The sequence below is a fragment of the Mercenaria mercenaria genome, chromosome 3 (assembly GCF_021730395.1).
Source record: "Mercenaria mercenaria strain notata chromosome 3, MADL_Memer_1, whole genome shotgun sequence".
In the NCBI taxonomy this organism is placed as follows: Eukaryota; Metazoa; Mollusca; class Bivalvia; order Venerida; family Veneridae; genus Mercenaria; species Mercenaria mercenaria.
In genome coordinates this window covers 84,549,741-84,572,183 of record NC_069363.1, presented here as the reverse complement: position 1 = coordinate 84,572,183, position 22,443 = coordinate 84,549,741, and the positions used below count along the sequence as shown (strand labels likewise).

At 36.7% G+C, this 22,443-nt stretch overlaps 1 protein-coding gene across 6 annotated transcripts in view; it reads left to right on the top strand.

The window, feature by feature from the left end:
• The window catches only part of LOC123524209 (phospholipid-transporting ATPase ABCA1-like), a 94,186-nt gene that overhangs the window by 63,128 nt on the left and 8,615 nt on the right, over positions 1-22,443 (top strand). For 5 of the 6 annotated variants that reach the window (XR_008370326.1, XR_008370325.1, XM_045302251.2 and 2 more), the window contains 20 exons: positions 636-717; positions 1,361-1,486; positions 2,805-2,828; positions 4,931-5,094; positions 5,938-6,080; positions 6,702-6,800; positions 7,232-7,459; positions 8,330-8,519; positions 11,145-11,314; positions 11,976-12,153; positions 13,069-13,184; positions 16,200-16,350; positions 17,070-17,323; positions 17,445-17,565; positions 18,402-18,583; positions 18,960-19,101; positions 19,665-19,799; positions 20,411-20,514; positions 21,352-21,444; positions 21,956-22,196. Coding sequence is in view for 4 of the 6 variants with exons in the window: in XM_045302251.2 (XP_045158186.2) it covers positions 636-717; positions 1,361-1,486; positions 2,805-2,828; positions 4,931-5,094; positions 5,938-6,080; positions 6,702-6,800; positions 7,232-7,459; positions 8,330-8,519; positions 11,145-11,314; positions 11,976-12,153; positions 13,069-13,184; positions 16,200-16,350; positions 17,070-17,323; positions 17,445-17,565; positions 18,402-18,583; positions 18,960-19,101; positions 19,665-19,799; positions 20,411-20,514; positions 21,352-21,444; positions 21,956-22,196 (2,943 nt within the window). In the remaining 2 variants the exon portion in view is untranslated. The remainder of the gene's footprint in view (positions 1-635; positions 718-1,360; positions 1,487-2,804; positions 2,829-4,930; positions 5,095-5,937; positions 6,081-6,701; positions 6,801-7,231; positions 7,460-8,329; positions 8,520-11,144; positions 11,315-11,975; positions 12,154-13,068; positions 13,185-16,199; positions 16,351-17,069; positions 17,324-17,444; positions 17,566-18,401; positions 18,584-18,959; positions 19,102-19,664; positions 19,800-20,410; positions 20,515-21,351; positions 21,445-21,955; positions 22,197-22,443) is intronic. The other variant, XM_045302253.2, reaches the window with a different exon arrangement.

Below are 22,443 nucleotides of genomic sequence, written 5' to 3'. Positions count from 1 at the left end.
TGTGTTAATGGCACAAAAATGTATTTTCTACCACCAGTTCAGTTTCAGGCAAGATAATGCCCACTTTAAGTGCTGAAGTTTATAGGTACGCTCCCTGGCAGAGTCATACCAAAGACGTGAAAAATGGTACTCACTAGTCTAGTAGCTTTCTTGCTTGGCACTATAGATAAGAGGATAGTTTTAGGACTTGTCAATTTCGTGTCAGTATAATGTAACTGGGTGAGGTATTCATGTCACGTGTCTTGCAGCTTGATATTGGAGTGTGGTAGCACTATAGAGTTTAGATGGGTAATCTAAGTTTAGGACTGTATATAGCAGTCATCTTACATTGTGTTGTGCGTCTTGCTGTCGGCTCAGCATTTGTTGCAAGAACTTCTTCTGCATTTTTAAAGATTCCAAATAAACTTAATACACATGATCATCATGAAAGGTAGATGCTTGTGACTCAGTTTTTTTCACTGCTATTCCAGGCATTACTGAGGTCAGGGCCCTTATTTTCTCTAACAAAACTGTATTATGGATGTATTAACCACATCCAGTGATAGCTCTAGTTGATAACAAACTTTGATACATACTGTTTTGCAGTCTGTTATGGCTTGTTATATTACATCGAAACTGATTTTGTTCTCTGACAGGTTTTCCTGAAAGTTGCTGAAGAAAACACTGTAGAAGTTGAAGAAGAACTGAAGAGAAATAAGCTTGATGAAATGGCTGATGGTAAGGATGTGATTTACAATACTGTTCATATTCTCATACTTGGACTTTTAATTAAGAATGAAAATACTGTTTAGCATTAGGGTATAAACCACTACTTATGATTGGGGTCTGAAATCTAAAAGCTGTCACAGACTTATCGAAATCACATATATCAACTTAAAATTTCGTTGTTTTTTTTTCGTAAAAAGCTATTTTATAGGGGATATCAATTTCTTGGCTTTCAAAATGTCATTTGTTACTTTGTTAGATAAGGATAATGATTTTCCTCTGGAAGTTAATACTGATTATCCAGCATATTATGTTCTACAGAATGTTAGTCCCTCTTGGATTCCTTACTTTCGTAACAATATGAAGGGGCCTCGGTGGCTGAGTGGTTAAGGTTGCTGGCTTTGAATCACATGCCCAGTATTACTGTTGGTTTGATACCTTGCTTGGTATGTAGAATTCTTCCATGTGAGGAAGCCATCAAGCTGGCTTACGGAAGGTTGGTGGTTCTACCCAGGTACCCACCCATACTTGAAATAATGCTCAACGGGGCACCTGGGGTCTTCCTTCATGCAAAGCTGAAAAGTCATCATATGACCTATAAATGTGTTGATGTGACATATAACCCTTTCTTAAGTGTAATTATTATATCGAAAAGGTGGTAGAATTCCCCGCGGTGTGTCAAGACTGAGTTTTAAACGTAAGAAGAAGTTGTCACTGTTGGGCAGACGTTCCGCAAACAGAGTTGATAGCAAAACAGACCTTATGGCTGAAGAAGATACAGGTAATTCAAATGCTGATTGATTAACCCTTAGCTTGTGAAATTTCTATAATGAACTTGTCCATCATTCAATTTGGACATTACCGTTAACTGTAAGGGGAGCTTACCAAAAAGATACTGACAGAATGGTGAACAGTGCAGACCATGATCAGCGTGCACAGATGTGCTCTGCACTGGTTGCAAAGGCAAAATCACTTACCACCAGCAGGCTAAGGATTAACTAAGTTAACAAATCATAAACAAACAACTCATGGTGTGACTATTAACCTTTACCATGCTGTTTATCTGAAATGAACTGGTTTATCATTGAATTTGGGCAGTAGCATTTTATTATTCAAAGGGGTGTTCATTGCAAAATTTTCTGACTGAAAAGCAAACGGTGCAGACCATGATCAGCCCACAATTGGTTGCAATGACAGAATCACTTGCTGCCAGCAGGCTAAAGGTTAATGAAATTTTAAATTCTAGATTATATGATAAATTCTGACTTCCTGCTGCAAGAAAAGCCAAGTCTTGTGTTATGTAACTATTTTGCCAACAGAACAGCCATTCTTACTTATTTATTAATGTGAAAAATGATTTTAGAGTTGTTAGAATAGTGAAAAATTTAGCAGCAATGGGAATTTTGTTTAGAATGAAAGAATTATCAAAATGCAAAATATAAGTTCTTTTGACCAATATTGGCTATAACAGAGGAGTCTGATTTTGATCAGTATCAATATCAATCAAGTTAATTTTTATGCCCTGGCATCTACTGATGCGGGAGGCACATAGTGATTGTCCTGTCCAGCCGTTCGTTCGTGTGTCTGTCTGTCTGTACGAGGTTAACCAAATGGGACCGTTTTTCGACTAGCATCAATACCCCTTACTAGAATGACTTGATACTAATGCAGATGTAACCTTTGACCATTTCTCATCTTCAGACATCACCTGACCTCAGTTTGACCTTGACCATGACCTCATTTTGGACTTAGGTTGCTTTATATGGGCCATCTCTTGGTTAACCAAATGGGACCGTAGTTTCGTCTAGCATCAATACCCCTTACTAGAATGACTTGGTACTAATGCAGGTGTAACCTGTGACCATTCCTCATCTTCAGACATCACCTGACCTCAGTTTGACCTTGACCTTGAACTTGACCTCGTTTTGGACTTAGGTTGCTTTGTATCGACAAGGATGCCACCGGGGGCATCAAGCGTTTATTGAATGCAGCTTCTTGTTTTGTACTGACTTTTCAGCTTGGTGTGGTAACCAGAAAATTATACTTTTTAAGTTTGATAGAAAGTATTTACACTATGTTTTAAATTTCTGATATGTCAGTGCTGAAGCGTTTATTAGCAGGAGGTATTTTGATCTGTATATATATTGCAACAGTAAAATGCATTTTGCCTTGTGTACGATGCTGAGTTATGTTAAGAGATTGTTGCGCATGAATACCTTTTTCTTTTTTTCAGTTACATAAGCATTTATACTTTTTTCTTTGCTCTAGAGACGATGAATTTGCCATAGTGTACTACATGTATTTCTTTAGTTTAATTTACCCACTGTTGCATGTTAGAACACTTGTTAGGTTAGCTGATAAAGCATGTACAGTCAAAGCTGTTCTTAGCAGCCAGCAAAGGCAGCAACACAGTTTGGCTTATAAAGGCAGGTGGCTGCGTAACCCTTACACTGCTAAATTTCTATGATGAACTTGTCCATCTTTCAATTTGTATAGTACCATTAACTGTTAAAAGGGGTGCTTACCAAAAAGATAATGACAGAGTAGCGAATAGTTCAGATCATGATCAGGCTGCGCAGATGTGCAGGCTGATCATGATCTACACTGGTTGCAAAGGCAGAATCAATCGTGTTCAGCATGATATGGGTTAAGACAAGTTGAAATAAGAATGAAAAGTCAAATTTTGGATGTCAGGTGACTGACTGCATAAGGCAAGCTGCTGTTTATTACAGGTGGCCATTATATTGAATAGTATCTACTCTAAACTAAACATGTAAGACTTTTTTGTTTGAGAACATGAAAAAAGTTTGTTGTTGTTCCATAAAGTCGGGGTGAGTTTTTCAGGGAGATAAAGATTTTCAAGTTGCAGTTGGTAAAGAAAAAGAAAAACATGTCTTTCTCATACTTAATTGTCTTTGTTTCTAAAGTGCATGGCATTTTGTACCTTGAATACATTTGTTTAACAGACTGTCATTATATTATATCTGTTTGAAAATCTGAAGTTATTCTGTTAATTTTGTCGAATTAAATTTCTGCAGTTTTAATCTTTAACCTCACCTTGGAACATTTACTGCATTATCTTTGGTTTTCGATAATTCTAATACCCGATATTTAACCTTTAAAAAGTTAGTAATGCATTCTGCCTACTTTAATTGTTCAAGGTTTCAAGTCAGTTTATTTTATTTTTTGGTCTGCCAAGTCCTTGAAACAGCATACAGCTTGCCAGAGACAAGAAATTTAAAAAATGAACTTTGTCTCTTTGTGTGTAATGTGCAGAAGTATTGTGTTAATCTTAAAATATATAGGGAAATCTTCTTTAAGGACGTACGCTAGAATTTGAGGCAAAATTTTTCCCAATAATAGAATTTCTTCAAACTTTGGATATTGAAGGACAGTCATCTAAAAAACAAAAATATGCAATAAAAATCATAGGTCACTGGTATTGAAAATTGAAATTTGCATTCTTCCGTAAAATGTCGTTTTCAAGGGAAGATAACTCTTTTTCAGTACTGGTGACCTATGATTTTTATTGCATTTTTTTTGTTTCTTACATGATTGTCCTTCAATATCCAAAGTTTGAAAAAATTCTATTATTGGGAAAAATTTTGCCCATCATACACAGGGAATTCTAGCGTACGCCTTTAATTAAAATTCTCAAATAAAGATTAGAAAGTTTTATGTATTATGAAAATAATTTTGGCCATGATTTCGCATTATACATGTACTTGGTGGCCCTCTTGTAATAGTGTCTAAATGGCTTGAACTGCAAGTAATATTTTTTATAAATGAAAAAAATATATGAAAGTAATTTGTGTAACATTGTATAGTTTTGAACTGGGAGATAAACTGGATGGAAATACCTATGAGAGGGCTGTGGTTATTATTAAGATTTTTTTTTTATGTTTCTTTCGATCTTGTTGGAAAGTATGGATGTAATATTCACTAACAGCCTTATTAAAATTGCATTATCTGACGTCAAAATTCTTCTGCTTTACATATTTTATGCAATTTCTAAATGTTTACTACAAGCTTTTTAGTGAAGTGAGTTTACTGAAATATAGCAATAGATTATACCTTATTCAACATTGTGTTCAAAGAGTGATAAAAATGAATAAATAGAGACCAGGTTTGAAATTTTCCTATGTTGCTATTTGTAAAATGTTCACTCAATGAAAGGTCTTTCATTATAACTTGTACAAAATTGAATATTCTCTATTTATTTCAGATTCTGTGATTTCTGGCCCAGTCAGTGACTATGGAGAGAATGGATTTAGCCACAACCTGCATGAGAAGGTCACGGGTTGGAGACTCACCATGCGCCAGTTTATCGCTATATTTTTCAAGCGGTTCCATCATGTCAGAAGAAGCAAGAAAGGATTTCTGACTGAGGTAAAGATGATAAATGCCTTTTGTACAGTGTGATTTCATGTTGATATTCAGCTGTTTTGTTTCTGTGTAGTTATAAATAATTTCCTGTATCAGTTTTTTTTTAACTGTGGATGAATTCTGATCCAGGTAGCAAATTAATTATAAGATGTGAACTGTCCTTTCAGCAGGCATTTAATTGCTTTTCATTCTCTCTGCTGTGATTTTTCTCCATGACAGCTATTATTTGCTTTCATGTTACATGTATATGAGCCGTGCCATGAGAAAACCAACATAGTGGCTTTGCGACCAGCATGGATCCAGACCAGCCTGCGCATCCGCGCAGTCTGGTCAGGATCCATGCTGTTCGCTAACAGTTTCTCCAATTCCAATAGGCTTTAAAAGCGAACAGCATGGAGCCTGACCAGACTGCGCGGATGCGCAGGCTGGTCTGGATCCATGCTGGTCGCACACCCACTATGTTGGTTTTCTCATGGCACGGCTCATATGAGTTTCTCCCTTTTTAATCACTAAGTTACGCAGTGTCACAGATACAATCAAACTTCATTTGCTCGAACACAACAGGGTAGGTAAAGCTAGTTTGAATTGTCAATAGTTATCAGAGCGTTGGAACAATATACATTATATACTATTAGGATTTTTTCTGGAACCTGATGACGAGTTGGAGCAAAGGGTGGTGTTCGAATGGTCCGAATACAAGGGAAGAAAGTTCGACTTTACGTATTTTCTGCGGGTAGTGATAATGGAGTGGGTGGGGGATGTAGATCTGCTTTGTCCATTAGGCTGTCAAGAGTTTACATAAATTGATGTAGAATTACAAAACTTCTTTATAAATATTATTTTCAGATTGTGTTACCTGTTATATTTATCCTGCTTGCGATGACTTTCTCCCTGATAGCACCCCCATTTTCTGAGGAGCCCCCATTGGAGCTACACCCCTGGCATTATGAACCAGTGAGAGGAGACTCTCATCTCCACATGTTCTATAGGTATATTATATATTTTGTGTTTGTTTTTAAAAATATTATGAAAGTAGACAAGTTACTCTGACACAAGTTGAAGCAATACATGTGATATTGTTGAGTCTTAACCCTTACCCTGCTAAATTTCTATAATGAACTTGTCCATCTTTCAGTTTGGACAGTACCATTAACTGTTAAAAGGGGTGCATACCAAAAAGATACTGACTGAATAGCAAACAGTGTAGATCATGATCAGACTGCTCAGATGTGCAGGCTGATCATGATCTACACTGGTCGCAAAGGCAGAATCAATCATGTCCAGCATGATAAGGGTTAATGCAGTTTCAGCTGAAATTTCTTTGAAGTAGGAGTCTATACAATTTATAACTGTGCACATTTTTCAGACGTTTGAAATAGTGTTATTTAGAAGATATTTTATGTTTACCACTGTAAATAATGTGATTTTAAGTTGTTAAAAAAATTTGTTAAAGTTTGTTAAAGTTTTGAAACCCCTTTACATGTTTATCCCATTTAAATTGCGCATAAAAGGCCAGTTTGGAGAGTCATTTATAGAACATCATTGATGGACTTTGTTAAGTCCCGATTTCCCTTAAAAAGCTTAAAAAGCGAAGTTTACTTTTCTTATAGTAATGATGCCTATAACAACCCTGTTTCTGAGAAGATGGAAGATATTATACAGACCAAACCTGGTGTAGGAAACAGATGTGTCAATAAACATTCTATTGCGTAAGCTATGTTTTCTGTCTATTTTCATACCTCGATTATTTTTTTTCATGTTATCTGGATTGATCTAAAGCTTGAATTCTTTTTGAAATTTTTAATTTATGTTGGTGTAGTATTTAAAGCATTTTGCATTTTTCTTCTTGAAAAGAAAGCAATATTATTTGCGTTTAAAGGTTTATAACATTGTGTGAATGTCTTATGGTAGAAATAAGTAACTGTGGTCATAAAATAATGATGTTGCTTAGAGTACTTTGCAGACTGCGCGGTTGCAACTGCACTATGTTGGTTTTCTCATGGCGCGGCTCAAATGGCTTGCTTTGGTCTGAAGTTGACCTCGATACTCTTCGAGTGTAAGTAGGTTTAGCATAGGACAATAAAACTTAGCGCATGGTTATAGAAAACTATTTATGATCTTTTAAATATAATTATTGCAGGGGTCATCCATGTGAACCAGTAGGTCAGCAGATTTTCCCGCAGCAAGCACCTTGGAACCAGACCAGAAACTGTGACTGTAGTACCGGTTGGCAGGTGTGTCCGGATAATGCTGCCGGACCGACTCCTCCGAAGGTGCTTCTCCCAACAACAGACTACCTATATAATATGACAGGAAGGCAAATCAGTGACTATCTGATAAAAACACAGAAAGAGTTTGCAAAGAGAAGGTAAAATAATTAAAATGTTTTAATGTTCAATTGTGTATTATACCCCAGTCACACATACGGCGCGGATAGCTACGTCTAGCTACGGATAGCAATGTAGTAATCCGTATCGATCCGTACCTGAGCCGTACGGATTGGTACGAACTGATACGAATTGATACGGATTACTACTTTAAGATACGGATCGATACGGATTGCTACATTTCTATCCGTGGCTAGACGTAGTCATCCGCGCCGTATGTGTGACTGGGGTATTAGAGATGCAGTTAAGGTGAAATCAAATTCCAAGGTTTGAATGTAGCAATAATTTTTTGCTGGTTAAAATTATTTTTTTTACTTGCTAAGTGATAAAAACAGCTAGCATTTTTTTTTATCTACAGTGCATTGCTTTAATAGTCTAGAGAACCCAAGATTCTAGCAACTTGTGTTTGCACTGACATAGTTTCCAATTACATACGGTATACATCATCACTTTTGCTGCAGGTACTTGTCATTTCTTTTTACAGGCATACACACAAGGCATGCATTAAATGTGAACTTCCTTTTAATGGGTCCTAGAATTCTAAAAATGAAAAGAACCTACTATGACAGCAATTTTTCAAAGAAATAACAGTTGTAGAGATGGCTTAATAAAAATGCAGATCATTTGGGCCAAAAATGTTTTGCACAAAAATTTGAATGCAAAATCTCGATTAGCAATTTTCAGTTATCACCTACATTTTGTGTGTTTGCTGGCTTAAATTTGAACCCTCGCTTTTGTTCATATTTGAAAAAAAAGAGCAGGGATGTATGTTATAAATGACAAAGAAAAATATTAAGAACCAATTTTGTTTGTAGAACGTGTTGGATATGGATCAAGTTGATTATTTTCAGGTATGGTGGTCTTTCGTTTGGAGAGAGAGACTATGCCGCCTTTACTGCCAATATTTCACAGGTCCAGGATTATCTGGAGAGAATATTGAAGGCTGCAAACAATGGTACTACAGTGTCACTAGGGGACCGAGAATTCTGGTATGACCTGACAGAAGTTCTTCCATCTCTGGCAGTGAAAGACGTAGCAAAGGTTGGTACTGATATTTTATGAGTATTAAACCCTACATTGGTGGTAAAATTTTCTTGTTTCTTGTGGAAGACTGGTTATGTTACCCTGGTGTCTGCACATGCTTATTTGGTATTTGACCCAAATTTTGTTGGTTTGGCTGAAAAGCCCAGCTGAGTATCAGTTTTATAGATACAGAAAGCTTTAATGCAATAAGTAGCTTTTATGTACCAATACTCTCCAAGGAAAAAAGCAGTTTTAAGGTTTCGATGGAGGCCTTGAGAAACAAAAATCAAACAACACCAAATCATAGAAAGAAAGAGTTGTTTGACATGAAAATTGAACAGCATGTAAAAGATGTATATTACTTTACGAAACAAGTGTCAGTATACTGATGTAAACATTGAATTCCGGAAAAGGGCTGCCTAAAGGGGCTCCACTTCCGGACAGTTAAACGCCTTTAAAACCTCACCATTTTCAAAGAACTGTTACACATGTTTGTTTTGATGCATTTGCAACAGCGTGCGAGTGGTGAAATTTGACGTAACAATGTGAAACATAGTTTTCAGCAATTGTTTATCTTTTTTTCTTTACAAATGGCATTCATTTTCAAAGGGAGACAACTTTTTCTCAAAGATTACTTAAAATAATCGGAAAAAGTTGTTTCCCTTTGAAAATGAATGCCATTTGTACTTAAAATAATCGGGAACAGTTGTCTCCCTTTGAAAATGAATGCCATTTGTAAAGAAATAAAGATAAACAATTGCTGAAAACTGTGTTCCACCTTGTTATGCGAAATTTCACCACTCGCACGCTATTGCATATGCATCGAAACGAACATGTGTAACTGTTCTTTGAAAATGGTGAGTTTTTAAAGGCGTTTAACTGTCCGGAAGTGGAGCCCCTTTAGGCAGCCCTTTTCCGGAATTCAATGTTTATATCAGTATATTGACACTTGTTTCGTAAAGTAATATACATGTTTTACATGCTGTTCAATTTTCATGTCAAACAACTCTTTCTTTCTATGATTTGGTGTTGTTTGATTTTTGTTTCTCAAGGCCTCCATCGAAACCTTAAATATACATGTGTTGAGCTTGTATAAGTTAAACTAATGAGCTTGAAACTACTCTTTGTGAAATTTAGCTATGGAAAAGATCATTTTGGTGTTTTTAGCTCACCTGAGCAATGCTCAGGTGAGTTTTTCTGATCGCTCGATGTTCGTCTGTCTGTCGTCCGTCAACATTTAGCTTGTGTATGCGATAGAGGCTGTATTTTTCAACTGATCTTCATGAAATTTTGTCAGAATGATTACCTTGATGAAATCTAGGCCGAGTTCGAAAATGAGTCATCTGGGATCAAAAACTAGGTCACTAGGTCAAATCAAGGAAAAACCTTGTGTATGCGATAGAGGCAGTATTTTTCAATTGATCTTCATGAATATTGGTCAGAATGATTGCCTTGGTGAAATCTAGGCCGAGTTCGAAAATGGGTCATTTCGGGTCAAAAACTAGGTCACTAGGCCAAATCAAAGAAAAACCTTGTGTATGTGATAGAGGCGGTATTTTTCAATTGATCTTCATGAATTTTGGTCAGAATGATTACCTTGATGAAATCTAGGCCGAGTTCGATAATGGGTCATCTGGGGTCAAAAACTAGGTCACTAGGTTAAATCAAGGAAAAACCTTGTGTATGCGATAGAGGCTGTATTTTTCAATTGATCTTCATGAATTTTGGTCAGAATGATTACCTTGATGAAATTTAGACCAAATTCGAAAATGGGTCATCTGGGGTCAAAAACTAGGTCACTAGGTCAAATCAAAGAAAAACCTTGTGTATGCAATAGAGGCTGTATTTTTCAACTGATCTTCATGAAATTTAGCCAGAATGATTACCTTGATAAAATCTAGGCTGAGTTCGAAAATGGGTCATCTGGGGTCAAAAACTAGGTCACTAGGTCAAATCGAAGAAAAACATTGTATATACAATAGAGGCTGTATTTTTCAATTGATCTTCATGAAATTTGGTCAGAGTGATTGCCTTGATGAAATCTAGGTCGAGTTTGAATATGGGTTATCTGAGGTCAAAAACTAGGTCACATTAAAGAAAAATCTTGTGTATGCGATAGAGACTGTTTTTTTCAATTGATTTTTATGAAATTTGGTCAGGATGATTGCCTTGATGAAATCTAGGTCGAATTTGAATATGGGTCATCTGAGGTCAAAAACTAGGTCACTTGGTCAAATCAAAAAAAAACTTGTGTATGTGATAGAGGCTGTATTTTTCAATTGATCTTCATGAATTTTGGTCAGAATGATTGCCTTGATAAAATCTAGGTCGAGTTTGAACATGGGTCATCTAGGATCAAAAACTAGGTCATATCTAAGAAAATGCTTGTTTTATCGCAAGAGACCAATTTTTTGGTCCAATCTTAATGAAAATTAGTCAGAATATTTCTTTCCATGAAATCACTAGGTCAAACATGTTTTACACTGTTATGGTGTGTTTCTTAGGTGAGCGACCTAGGGCCATCTTGGCCCTCTTGTTTTGTTGCACTTGTGCAAATATAAACAGTATGATACAGTATGCTTCTAAAACTTTAGTCTTGAAACTGTAAACACATCTATTGATGATAAGTAACTAACGTTTAAGGTCTGGTTCAACAATCGGGGCTGGGCTGCATCTGTCTCATACATCAACGTAATGAACAACTTGATACTGAGAAGTAATCTACCCTCGGGAACAAACCCCGCTGACTACAGTATAGTAGCAATAAACCATCCCATGGAGATGACAAAAGAACAGCTTAATGATGAAGCCTTGTAAGTACCAGTCTTTCTTATGGCAGTTGTGATATTCATAGATCAGTGTCTTTGTTAGGTTTTTGAAGTACTGTTGACGTAATTTTAACCCATTTGTTTCTTTGTAATCTGATTGTTGAAGGAATGTAATTCAAATATTCAATACAATGTTATTACTCTTTTACACCACTTCTGACACGCCCCTCTCTGCTGTTGGTTTGAAACTCACATAGGGCGTAGATTTCTTTCATTTTATGAAATCTTCTAGCAGGTTTATGGAAGGGCAATGAGTACTTGGGTGCCTCAGCCCCAGCACATGGCCACACTTGAAATAATGCTTGGAAGAGCACCAGTCCTGTGGTTTTCCTTAACCAGCAAATGCCAGTTAGTTGCCACATGACCTTTAATTGTATCATAATGGCCACAAACTTGTCAGAAACAAAACAAAACAACACTGGATAAGCGAATACTTCTCCAAAAAGGCCAATATTTTCTTTTTCTTTTAATAAAATTATAAATAACCTCTCCAACTCAACAATTTCTTCATTACAAACATGAGTAGCTTTTGTATGAAAAGCTTCCATTATACTGCATACCTGCAAATTGGGACAAATTAACTAAAGCAAATGTGATACAAAATCAATATATTATCGTTAAATATTTGCTGATTTCTTTTTCACAGGTACAGCAGTTTTAAGGATGTGGTAATTGCTATCTGTGTGATATTTGCAATGTCGTTCATCCCGGCTAGTTTTACCATGTACCTGATTGAAGAACGGACCTCCAACTCTAAACATCTACAGTTTGTCAGCGGAGTTAACCCCATTATCTACTGGGTGTCAAATTTCTGCTGGGATATGGTATGTTTGTTTTAGATTTACAGTCATACATGTATTAAGCAGCCACTCAGGCGAGTGACATAGATTGGCTGCTCAACCCTCACCTTGCTAAATTTCTATAATGAACTTGTCCATCTTTCATTTTGGACAGTACCATTACCTGTTAAAAGGGGTTCCTACCAAAAAGATACAGACAATGGCGAACAGTGTAGATCATAATCAGATTGCAAGGATGTGCAGGCTGATCATGATCTACAAATGCCGCAAATGCAGAATCAATTGTGTCCAGCAAGATAACGGTTAAGATAGGTGGCTGCTTTAGAAAAGTTTAAATTAGAACAGAGTCAGTTTGGGGAATAAGCTGACTGGCTACTTAATGCAAGTAGTTGTTAAATACAGGTGGCTGCTAAGGCAGGGTCAACTGTATAGATGTTTTTTTTAAATTTAGATACATCATGAAATATTACAGCTTTCTTTTAGCATATTTTTTCGGTGCCTCCTTTGCTGAGAGGTCAATGTAACTGACTTTAGATTACTTGTATCCTACAAATGTGGTCTGTAATCTTCACTTTTGATGTAGGATTTCTTAGGTGTTAGAAAATACCCACCTGCCTTTCAGTAAAATTTGTTTAAAACCAAGTGCCTCCCTATGCTTGAAATATGACTGGAAAAAACTTAGGGTTTTGGAACCTTTGTCACTGTAAAGTGTTACTTTAGTTGCATTGAAGTGTTACATTTGTAACAGAAAAGTGCTACAAAAAAAGAGATTAAAAAACAATATTAGAAAGAAAAAATCCACCCAACTAAGATTTATTACCTAATAGTGTATGTCTAGAAGTGTGTTGTCATTTTGAGATGGCAAATATTATTATATAAAAATATGGTATGTTCCGTGTTGTAATCATTTTGATTTTATTACATTGCTTTGTATTTCAGATAAATTACCTGATACCAACAGTGCTGTGTATATTTATATTTCTGGCATTCAACACAAAGGCCTATGTATCTGCAACAAATGCCCCCTGTCTAGTTGCCTTACTCTGCTTATATGGGTAAGTTGTGGCTAACGTTAGCACCATTTATTGATTTTTAGCTCACCCATCACATAGTGACAAGGTGAGCTTTTGTGATCACCCTTCGTCCGTCGTCCGTAGTCAGTCCGTGCGTGCGTGCGTCCGTCCGTCTCGTGCGTCCGTGCGTCAACAATTTCTTGTCTGCACGATAGTGGTTTCATTTATGATTTTATTTTAACCAAACTTGCACACAACTTGTATCACCATAAGATCTCAGTTCCTTTCTTGAACTGGCCAGATCCCATTACAGGTTCCGGAGTTATGGCCCCTGAAAGGGCCAAAATTAGCTATTTTGACCTTGTCTGCACAATAGCAGCTTTATTTATAATTTGATTTTTACCAAACTTGCACACAACTTGTATCACCATAAGATCTTGGTTCCTTTCTTGAACTGGTCAGATTCCATTATGGGTTCCAGAGTTATGGCCCCTGAAAGGGCCAAAATTAGCTATTTTGACCTTGTCTGCACAATAGCAGCTTCATTTATGATTTTATTTAAACCAAACTTGCACGCAACTTGTATCACCATATGATCTTGGTTCCTTTCTTGAACTGGCCAGATTCCAATATGGGTTCCAGAGTTATGGCCCCTGAAAGGGCCAGAATTAGCTATTGTGACCTTGTCTGCACAATAGCAGCTTCATTTATGATTTGAATTAAATCAAACTTGCACAAAACTTGTGTCACCATAAGATCTCCGTTCCTTTCTTGAACCGGCCAGATCCCATAATGGATTCCAGAGTTATGGCCCCTGAAAGGGCCAAAATTAGCTATTTTGACCTTGTCTGCACAATAGCAGCTTCATTTATGATTTGATTTTAACCAAACTTGCACAAAACTTGTATCACCACAAGATCTTGGTTCCTTTCTTGAACTGGCCAGATTCCTTCATGGGTTCCAGAGTTATGGCCCCTTAAAGGTCCAAAATTGGCTATTTTGGCTTTTGCAGCCATATAGAGACTTCATTTATGGTTTTATTTGATACAAACTTTTAAAATAACTTCAACAACAATAAATCTTGGATTCCATGACAAATCAGATCCGTTCTTAGGTTCCAGAGTTATTTTATATCTGATTACCTCCCCTGATTGTAATCAAAATGGATTTATATCAGTAAGTACTTATAGGACTTATTTGAAATTTCATTATTGTCATTAGTTGGACTGAGCCAATCAGGGTAGATAACTATGGACTGATTTTATGTCAAATTACCTCCCTTTATTTCAAATTAAAATGGGTATATCTCCGTAACTAATGAAGATACTGATCTGAAATTTCATTTATGTCAACAGATTTATTTGGCAGATCCTTCTTTTGTTAACTTACAATCATTTTTTTTTATACGCCCAAAGGGACGTATTATGTTACGACGCTGGTGTCCGTCTGTCCGTTAGCAATTTCGTGTCCGCTCTGTAACTCTTGAACCCCTTAAAGAATTTCAAGGAAACTTGACACAAATGTTCACCACACCGAGACGATGTGCAGAACACATGTTCCGGATGTCACGCTTCAAGATCAAGGTCACACTTAGGAGTCAAAGGTCATATCAGTTTGTTTTGTGTCCGCTCTGTAACTCTTGAACCCCTTGAAGGATTTCAAAGAAACTTGACACAAATGTTCACCACACCGAGACAACGTGCAGAGCGCATGTTCCAGACGACTTGCTTCAAGGTCAAGGTCACACTTAGGGGTCAAAAGTCTTATCAGTTTGTTTTGTGTTCGCTCTGTAACTCTTGAACTGCTTGAAGGATTTCAAAGAAACTTGGCAGAAATGTTTACCACACTGAGGCGATGTGCAAAGCGCATGTTCCGGATGACTCGCTTCAAGGTCAAGGTCACACTTAAGGGTCAAAGGTCATATATGACTTTGCTTAGTGTATATTGCTCTGCATTGCAGTGCTCTTGTTTTTATTTGGCAGATCTCTTTTTTGTACTTACAATATTTATTTTTTTTTAATTACTTCCCTTTTATGTTACTATAAATAGCTTATTTTGAAACTTTTTTATTATTGGCCGTAGGGAAAAACCGAGACCACTTTTCTGTGGTACAACATGGATGGTACTTCCAATTTTTAGGTCTATTTTTACATACCGGACCTGATAAGGATTTTTTTGTAGACTTTGAATATTTTTTTTGTGGACTTAGATTTGTTTTTTGAAGTTTTCCTTTTGTTGTTCCGGTCCTTTGGGCTACAACAGTCAAGTTCTTAAAATTTTGCTCCCTTCCTATGATGTAATCCTTCGGGCCTATATTGCCCCGCTTGGCGGCGCTCTTGTTTAATTACTTCCCTTTTATGTTACTATAAATAGCTTGTTTTTAGTAACTTTTTTATTATTGGCCGTAGGGAAAAATCGAGACCACTTTTCTGTGGTACAACATGGATGGTACCTCCAATTTTTAGGTGTATTTTGACATATCTGTACCTTGTAAGAACTTTTTTTTTTCTTTTTGGTTTAATTTTTTCCCTTTGTTGTTCCTGTCCTTTGGACTTAGATATTTTTTCTGAGGACCTTCTTGTCCTCAAGTGCAATGATAACAGGTGAGCCATATAGGGCCATCATGGCCCTCTTGTTTTTATGTGTCACAAACATTATACATGTATGTTACAGAGAAACTATTAGACACATTGCTTTCAAACTCCACACATGTTTTTGGCATCATGAGATGACCTCACAGGACAAATAACACATACCAGTAGTAAATTTTGGTAAAATTGTATTACAAAGATGGATTTTAAAAAGTCAAGCATGATGTCTTTAAGAAGCTCTTGTTACATTGTTTAGTATAATCATTTTTTGTGGTCACTTATGTATTATTTCGTTTGAGCCCTGCACTCATGTAAGGAAGCCATGTACCTGGCTTGTGTGAAGTTGCTAGGTCTACACAAATGACTGCCTGTATATGTCACCATATGACCTGCGTTGTATCAGTGTGAGTTCAACAAAACAAACAGCACAAGAAATGCCAGCACACAGTATTTTCTTTGTTTACAGTTGGGCGATGATTCCCCTGATGTACCCCTTCTCTCGAGTGTTTAGTGTACCCAGTACAGCCCTCGTTTCCCTCAAATCTGTGAACATATTCCTAGGAACAGTGTCCACACTGGCAACCTTCATTATAGAATTCCTAGAGGAAGATGATGAGGTAAGTACATGTATTGAAATGGAACCCAAGTTGGCTTTCTTTTATGAATCTGATTTGTAAGAAATGACTTGATAAATGAGCCGTGCCATGAGAAAACCAACATAGTGGGTTTGCGACCAGCATGGATCCAGACCAGCCTGCGCATCCGCGCAGTCTGGTCAGGCTCCATGCTGTTCGCTTTTAAAGCCTATTGGAATTGGAGAAACTGTTAGCGAACAGCATGGATCCTGACCAGACTGCGCGGATGCGCAGGCTGGTCTGGATCCATGCTGGTCGCAAACCCACTATGTTGGTTTTCTCATGGCACAGCTCAAATATAGTCGATTTGTAGATTTACAATGGTTCATTTTTGCTATTATTCTTGAAAATTGTGACTAGCAAATTTAAGATAATTCGTAATATCAGCTTATCATTATCTCCAAAAACACATCCAGCCATGAAAAAATAAAATCTGAAGAACATGAAGAAGGCTTTTGTCTATCAAATCATGCATAAGATTATGCTAAAAATAGCCCGACTAATTTACCATTTACTTTTAAAGGACTTGATGCTCTTCTTTACCTTTTGCTTTTAAAGGCTTTGATGCTAAAATTAGCCCAATTTCTTTACATTTCATTTTATAAAGATTTGATGCTGAAATATCTGGACTTCTCTACCATTTCCTTTTAAAGAATTTGATGCTAAAAGTAATCTGACTACTTTACCATTTGCTTTCAAAGGGCTTGAAAGACATCAACAATATTTTGAAGCAAGTGTTCCTGCTGTTACCGCAATACTGTCTGGGACGAGGGCTGTTTGATATGGCCAAGAACCAGCTGTTTGCTGATGTTTACGCAAGGTTTGGGGAAAACATGCTGCCAAGCCCGTTTGAGTGGAAGATTGTTGGTCGTAACTTGTTCAGCATGTTCATGCTTGGAATCCTGTTCTTTATCATTAATCTTTTGATAGAGTACAAGTTCTTCATCAGATCTAGGTAAGTTGAGTTTGCATCACATTTACTCTTTCTTCGTTTCATTTGAAATTAGATCATAATAGATTATATTATGTTTTATGATTTTTTTGCACTTTTTATGATAAAATGATTCGTATTTCAGGGTATTGAAGCCATCGAAGGAGACTGTAGATGATGAGGATGATGATGTAGCTAGAGAGAGGAAGCGGGTCATTTCTGGTAATGCTAAAGATGATGTTCTCAGATTGGAAGAATTATCAAAGGTTAGTTATGGCTTTGCTATTGTTTTTAAAGTGGTGGACCCATCCGTGACAAGCAGCAATTTCAGCATGATTATGTATTTTCATAATAATGCTATTTCAACAGACTTTGGTGATCAGTACAATGTATAGTCTATACAAGCTCGCAAATGTCCTTCGAACTAGGGAATCCCTTTACGAAGATTTTAGCGAATAAAATTTCATAGAGCTCTATTTGCCACTTTAAAAATGTTAAGAAGGAAGATTAGATATTTTTTTCAGTTTTGAAAGGGCCTCCTTGGCTTAATGGTTAAGGTTGTTGACTTCAGATCATTTGCCCCACACTGATAGGGGTTTGAGCCTCACTTTGGGTGTTGAGATCTTCAAGTAATGAAGTCATCCAGCTAGCTTACAGAAGGTCGGTGGTTCTACCCTGGTGCCCGCCTGTGATGAAATAATGCATAGAGGGGCACTTGGGGTCTTCCTTCGCCATCAAAAGCTCAAAAGTCACCATATGACCTATAATTGTGCCACTGTGATGTTTAACCCAGCAAAAACAAAAAGATTTTATTTTTTCAGATATGAAATGTACATTGATAACTGAAGTTGACCCTTACTTTTGATTTTTTTAGCTTTTTACTATTCTCAGATTTTCTCATATTGGGAAGTCATACAGTCTACTTGTAGGAAGCCATTGGTCCTAACCAGGTGCGAGCACATCCATCTGGGATCCATCAGTAAGGACAAAGAGTCATTGTATGAAAATTTGCTGTACATTATTTTCATGTGTCCATTTTAGACTCCTTAGAATGTTTTGGGTAATTCTAACAAACATGAAAACATGAATGAATTCTTTACAGGTGTACAGTTCACGAGGGCAGCGGGGTCGACTCACTGCTGTGGACAGGCTGTGTGTAGGAGTTCCCAAGGGGCAGTGTTTTGGTTTACTAGGAGTTAATGGTGCAGGCAAAACAACAACATTTAAGATGTTAACAGGGGATGAGAGATTGTCAAGAGGAAATGCCTATGTGAATAACTACAGGTATGGACCAAAATCCCTTTCGCATTTTGAAAAAAGTTTTCTTGATTTTCCTTTCGTAGTTAAAAAGGAACCCCACTCGACAAGTTTGAATGCGAGATCTTTTGACTCAATCCACTCATAGATGTTTCATCACCATCAGTAGGTGTTTTGTCTCCACTCGTAGAGATTTGATACCTGCCGGTAAGGGTTGATATGTGGAGCACTAGTGTGAATACTGTTAAAAATTGTGGACTACTTTTAGATTGACTCTTCTGTTCCAAAACTGAAATAGGTGTAGTTTAAGTAAAGAAAGAGTTTACTGTCAAAATATAGATGATATATTCTATCATAAAAGTGAAGTTCTTACATTTATGAATTCTGATATTTGCTTTACTAGCATACTGAATGAGATGGTACAGGTTCGACAGAACATCGGTTATTGCCCACAGTTTGATGCCCTTGATCCTCTGCTAACAGGAGTAGAACATCTGAGGTTCTATGCCAGACTGAGAGGTATCCCAGAATCAGATGTGAGAGAGGTAAGTAATACCGTGGCACTTCAGTGACCTTTTTTGTTTAACATTTAGCCAGCTGGCTGCAAGTAATTCTATCTTTACGACCAGTGCAGCCCAATCCGTTCAGGCTGATCTTAGTCTGCACTGTTGGCTATTCAGTCAGTGTTTTCAGTGAACACCCCTTCGAATAATAAAATTGAAAGATAGACCAGTCTATTTTAGAAATTTAGCAGGGTAAAGGTTAAATGAAAATACTCATTTGTGGTAGTGAAATCAATTAATTTCGTAGTTTTGATCAAAATGGCTATTGTATTGGGATCGATCTAATTTTTACACATTTTAACCCTTGAACATAAAATGAATGGAAATTTTTCTGGATGGTTAAGGATTTTATTTCGTGGATTAATCCATCTGCAAAATCCAATTCACGAAAATTAGTATGGGGGAATGCACTTTCTCAAAAGTAGTTTCTTGTTTTCATGACTGATATGTAGAGGATGGTGAGTCCTTGCCCAAAATTAAGCCTCTAATATATGAATATGATTTTGTCTGTGTGTACATGTATGGTGTATTCATTATTCTTGTAGGTTGCTGACTGGGCTATAAGAAGACTTGGACTTCTGCCTCATGCAAACAAAATCTCCACAAACTATTCTGGTGGCAACAAGAGGAAGCTATCCACTGCCATATCACTTATAGGAAATCCTTCTGTCATTTTCTTGGTAAGTTTTTTTTTTATTTCGTTGATAAACAGTGGTCTATTTTATACCTTCGACACTGGTTTTAAATCACCACTCTCAAATTTAGGAACTTCCTTGGCCGAGTGGTTATGATCTTTGGTATTGAATGAGCAGCCTTGAATCACCTCCCTCGCTTCTTTGGGTTCAAACCCTACCTAGGATGTAGAGGAAAACGTCCAGCTATGGAAAGTTCTTGCTGCCCAGGTGCAAATTGGGCATCTTGTGTCTTCCTTCACCATTTAAGCTGGGAAGGTGCCATACCGACTAGATTTGTGCTGGTGTTACTTAGAACACACGAGTTCAAAACCACACTGCTGCTCATGTTTGTTGGCAAGCCAACAGTTTGGTGTATAAAAATTCCATGTTGTAAGAAAGCCATCCAACTGTCGAAAGTTGGTGCTTCTGTCCAGGTGCATCTCTAGGGCTGAAATGTGTATAGAGGGCACTCGTTGTCTTCCTTACAATTATATATTTTTGGAAAGAAAAAAAAAAAGGTTTAAGACTTTTAGCTTTGCTTGTTGTTTACCAATAAAGGCATTGTATTATAATGTTTTTATCAAAGTTCCATGTAATAAATGATGTTCTATATATAGGATGAACCAACAACTGGTATGGACCCTGGGGCCAGGAGGTTTCTGTGGGATTGTATCAACAACATTGTCAAGGATGGGAGATCTGTTATATTAACTTCTCACAGGTAAATGTACTGTACAGATCATTCTGAGACACATAAAATTTGCTATAGAATTTAGTATAAGGAACTTTAGAACAGAGCCTACACTTTTGAATTGCTGGTAGTACTATGTGTGACTGGTTCCAAATGGAAGTGTGGTGAGAAATAAACAGCTAAGTCCCCAGCCCTTGCTTGAAGTAATCGTGGTGTTCTGAATAAACAGTTTTTTTGATGTATTGTTAAATCATTAATATCCAAAGGGGACTAATGTTCATGCATTTCTTGGTTGGATTGAGTTACAAACCAATTCCAGTAAACACAAAAACTTTTGTTTCATTGATAAAATAAGAAGGCTATGGATTTTTACTCCTATGAGACAGCCTTTTTGGACAAAACCATGAAATTTTGTGCTTACAGTATATTAACCTTTACACTGTTAAATTTCTAAAATGGACTGGTCTGTCATTCAATTTGGGCAGTACCATTTATTATCTGAAAGGGTGTTCACTGAAAATTTACTGACTGAATTGCGACCAGTGCAGACTAAGATAAGCTGCACAGATGTGCAGGCTGATCTTGGTCTGCACTGGTCGCAAAGGCAAAATCATTTTAAAGTATGTTTGAGACTTTAAACTTGGATGAATATAGGCCAAAGCCAAATTTATTTTGCATAAATCATATTTGCTTGCGAGATGCATTCTGTAGAACAGTTGTATTTGTTGGGTCGTGATGTTAAAATATTTGTTTATCCAACAGTTAAGAGTTCATCCTTTTACATATTACAGTGTAGTTAAATAAACCATCTGTGATCCTGCCTTGGCAAAAATTTTATTTAAATATTTGTTGAATTTTTGTTTTCAGTATGGAAGAGTGTGAGGCATTATGTGGTCGCCTGGCTATAATGGTAAATGGTAGATTTAGATGTCTGGGCAGTATACAGCATCTTAAAAACAGGTGAATTATATATCTTTTTATATCTATAGATAGATTAATTATGATTTAGGTCTAGGTAGGTTTAAATAGGAACAGTTTAATGTAGCAATTAATGTAAATACAAAAAAAAAAAGTTTTGTAAATTATCTTACAATCAATTTCTTAGGAAGAAAATAGGCAATTGAGCCGCGCCATGAGAAAACCAACATAGTGCGTTTGCGACCAGCATGGATCCAGACCAGCCTGCACATCTGCGCAGTCTGGTTAGGATCCATGCTGTTCTCTTACGGTTTCTCAAATTGCAGTAGGCTTTGAAACCAAACAGCATGGATCCTGACCAGACTGCGTGGATGTGCAAATGCACTATGTTGGTTTTCTCATGGTGTGGCTCATTTGTGTAATACTGAAATAGATGCCTTTCCAGATTGATATTTCTTACACACACTGATTTGATGAAAAGGTTAAAGTAAAGGTTTCTTTAGCAAAATACTATTGAAAATGCCGTTATATCAACATAAATCATCTGTTGCAGATTTGGTGATGGATATACGGTGATTATTCGTGTATCAGGCGAGGAACCAGAAATGGATCCTGTCATGGATTTCTTCAACTCGGAATTTCCAAAGTCTGTGTTGAAAGAGAAACACCATAACATGTTGCAGTACCAGCTTGGGTCAGACATTCAGCTGTCCGTACTTTTCGGCCAGATCGAGGCTGTGAGAGACAAACTGAATATAGAAGATTATTCTGTGTCACAGACAACTTTGGACCAGGTTAGTAATCGTACATACCCAAGTTAGTGAACTCTTGTTTGAAATTAATTCAAATTAATGCCCTTGTTTTACTTAGAAAATTTGGCTGAAGTTTTGAATGCAAGTTGCTATTAGTGCTATAACAATGTTTAAATTTGTAGTATAATAACACAGTTACGCAAGTAACTTTGCAAGAAATGACTTCTTTTTTTTAAACGTGATCTAAATTCTGTTTACATTTTTATAGTTAATTTTTTTTTTATATTTT